We start from the raw sequence: 2,272 nt of genomic DNA on the forward strand, positions 1-2,272 counted from the left end.
CCCCCATCTTTGTGAATAAAATAAATAAATATCAACGAAAATAAATAACATTAATAAATCAAAAAGTATGATTGATTACGGAACGGTACCTGATCCTTTTCAGTCCTCATTGCACGATACTGTTCATCCTGTCACTGTCAGTGATCATGCCATGGTTCCTTCATGTGGACGACTCACTGAACCAAGCTAAAATGTTTGTGAACTAACTGTCTTGACGCTAGAATCCTCTGCAAGATCCACAATGTAAACACGACTTTTTTTATCAGCCATTATTCCACGCAGCCGCTGTTGTTGTGCTTGCCTTCACTGCCAACCATTCGGGACTAAGAAACTGCTTTTTGGTTTGCGGCAAAAGCCTCGTTGCTTTTTTTTTTTTTTTTTTGGTGAAATCTAAAATTAAAATGAGCCAAATTGGGGCAAACCAGGCCAACTATTTTTTGGGGGGCCAGTCATAATCCTAAAGAGCCAAATTTGAGCAAATTGGCCCCATTTCAAACTGGCAGCCCTGACTGACTGACACAAATGGAATGTTCGAACGGATCTCCCGCCAGGGTCACAGAAGTCGCAGTTCATGCCAGTTGCCAGAAATGAAATAAAAGCCTGCCACTGTCAAATTAAGAGATTTTCATAAATTTACAAAGACAAAAAGGAAAACTCTGACAAAATCAAACCATTACAAAGCAACTACCAAATACAAAGACAAAAGCCAACTCAACAAAATATATATCTAGCAAAAAAACAGCAACCAAAAACAAAAACAGACCTGGGACTAGGCTAAGGAAATGACATAAAAAAGAGCCACAAAAGGAGCCAACCCGCCAAGTCGAAAAAAAGCCGCCTCGAGCTAAAAAAAGGAGCCAAGAATGGCGGGAAAGGAGCCAATCTGGCAACACTGCTTACTTATCCAACCAAATACCACCAGCGCTTTCCTTTAATAGGACCACTGTTTGACCTATTAAAAACAGAAACGTTTGAACATCTCCCTTGCTTCCACCCTTTGCCCCACCCACAGGTGTAACAAACACAGTCAACCAATGCCACCCCTCACTGCCATCATGTAACAACAATTTGAGGATCTCCTCTCTAGGCTGGCCGTACGATGAGGGAGGCAGACATTGGTCAATCTAATTTCATACCTCTCACACCTCTACCCAGGGAAGTTTCCGTAGTGGCTCGCTACTCGAGCACTCTCACGGGCAGTTGTGAGATTTCACACCCACACTACCCTGACCATCTGCATCGCTCAGGGCTCACATGATGAGGTAACATCTACCCCCAAGTGGCACCCCAACTCCCTTTCCTTGCCCAGCGACATGGCCATGACGTTAAGTTTAAGCCGGCGGAACCAAACTTGCGAGTTAAGGAGGACTCCAGGGTTAGATTTAGCGAGAATATGGCCGGCAAAGTGTTGTGACTTTTACGCTGAAGTGTTCTTAGCGATCAGAAACTGAACATTTACTTTTTTGTGCCTTTCAGAAATGTTGATCAGTAAAATCCACACTGAAATTACGAGTTATTAGATACGGTGTAAACGGTGTTGGATAAAAAAAAAAAAAAAGGAAAGAATAAATTGGGGGAAAAAATTACCGAGAGAGTGGAAGGGTGTTGATTTCTTCGATTTCGTTATTTTGACGAGCGCCTGATTTCACCACAATGCCTTACATTTATTCTTGCATTCATTAATTAACAGGTGGCTGGAGGCTGAGAAAGTGGAAGAGCTAACACCCAACCATAAGAAAGTTGCAGATACCGAACCGGAGCAACTGGAAAGGAAACCAGGGGGAGAAATCAGCAAGGAATTGGGACAGGACGCGGTGGTGGGCCCTAACCCGGTACATCGACAGGACGCCGATTTAGCTAGCAAAATATTTGTTCCTGTGATCTTCATCATAGCTGTGATATTCCTCTTCCTGTTTGCTGGACGGAAAAAGTTCTTCCGCTTTAACTCTTTAAAGGTGTTTCGGACATTTAACGTCTGGCCGCAGACCAAAGACACATCTTGAACCATAATACACAAAATCAGAAACACGAATTTACATAATTTTGTCATTGTATGAATTTGTTGCTTACCTGTTTTACGTTTCAAAGGAAGAAAACAGATTGGAAATATGTGCACTGATAAAGAAGGTATGTTTCAAAACAGCACGTCTTCATAATGGACTGGGACACGGTAATTCTATTTGAAAGTACATGTATGATGTGTGTATCTCTCTCTCTCTCTCTCTGTGTGTGTGTGTGTGTGTGTGTGTGTGTGTGTGTGTGTGTGTGTGTA

General features: G+C 42.4%; 1 protein-coding gene across 1 annotated transcript in view; it reads left to right on the forward strand.

The window, feature by feature from the left end:
- LOC101862177 overlaps positions 1-2,044 on the forward strand; it is a 14,175-nt gene extending 12,131 nt beyond the window's left edge. Inside the window, exon 5 of the mRNA XM_005096576.3 lies at positions 1,691-2,044. Coding sequence (XP_005096633.1) covers positions 1,691-2,003 — 313 coding nt within the window. The 3' untranslated portion in view covers positions 2,004-2,044. The remainder of the gene's footprint in view (positions 1-1,690) is intronic.
- The last annotated feature ends 228 nt before the right edge of the window (positions 2,045-2,272 follow it).

This window comes from Aplysia californica, unplaced genomic scaffold (genome assembly GCF_000002075.1).
Source record: "Aplysia californica isolate F4 #8 unplaced genomic scaffold, AplCal3.0 scaffold00132, whole genome shotgun sequence".
In the NCBI taxonomy this organism is placed as follows: Eukaryota; Metazoa; Mollusca; class Gastropoda; order Aplysiida; family Aplysiidae; genus Aplysia; species Aplysia californica.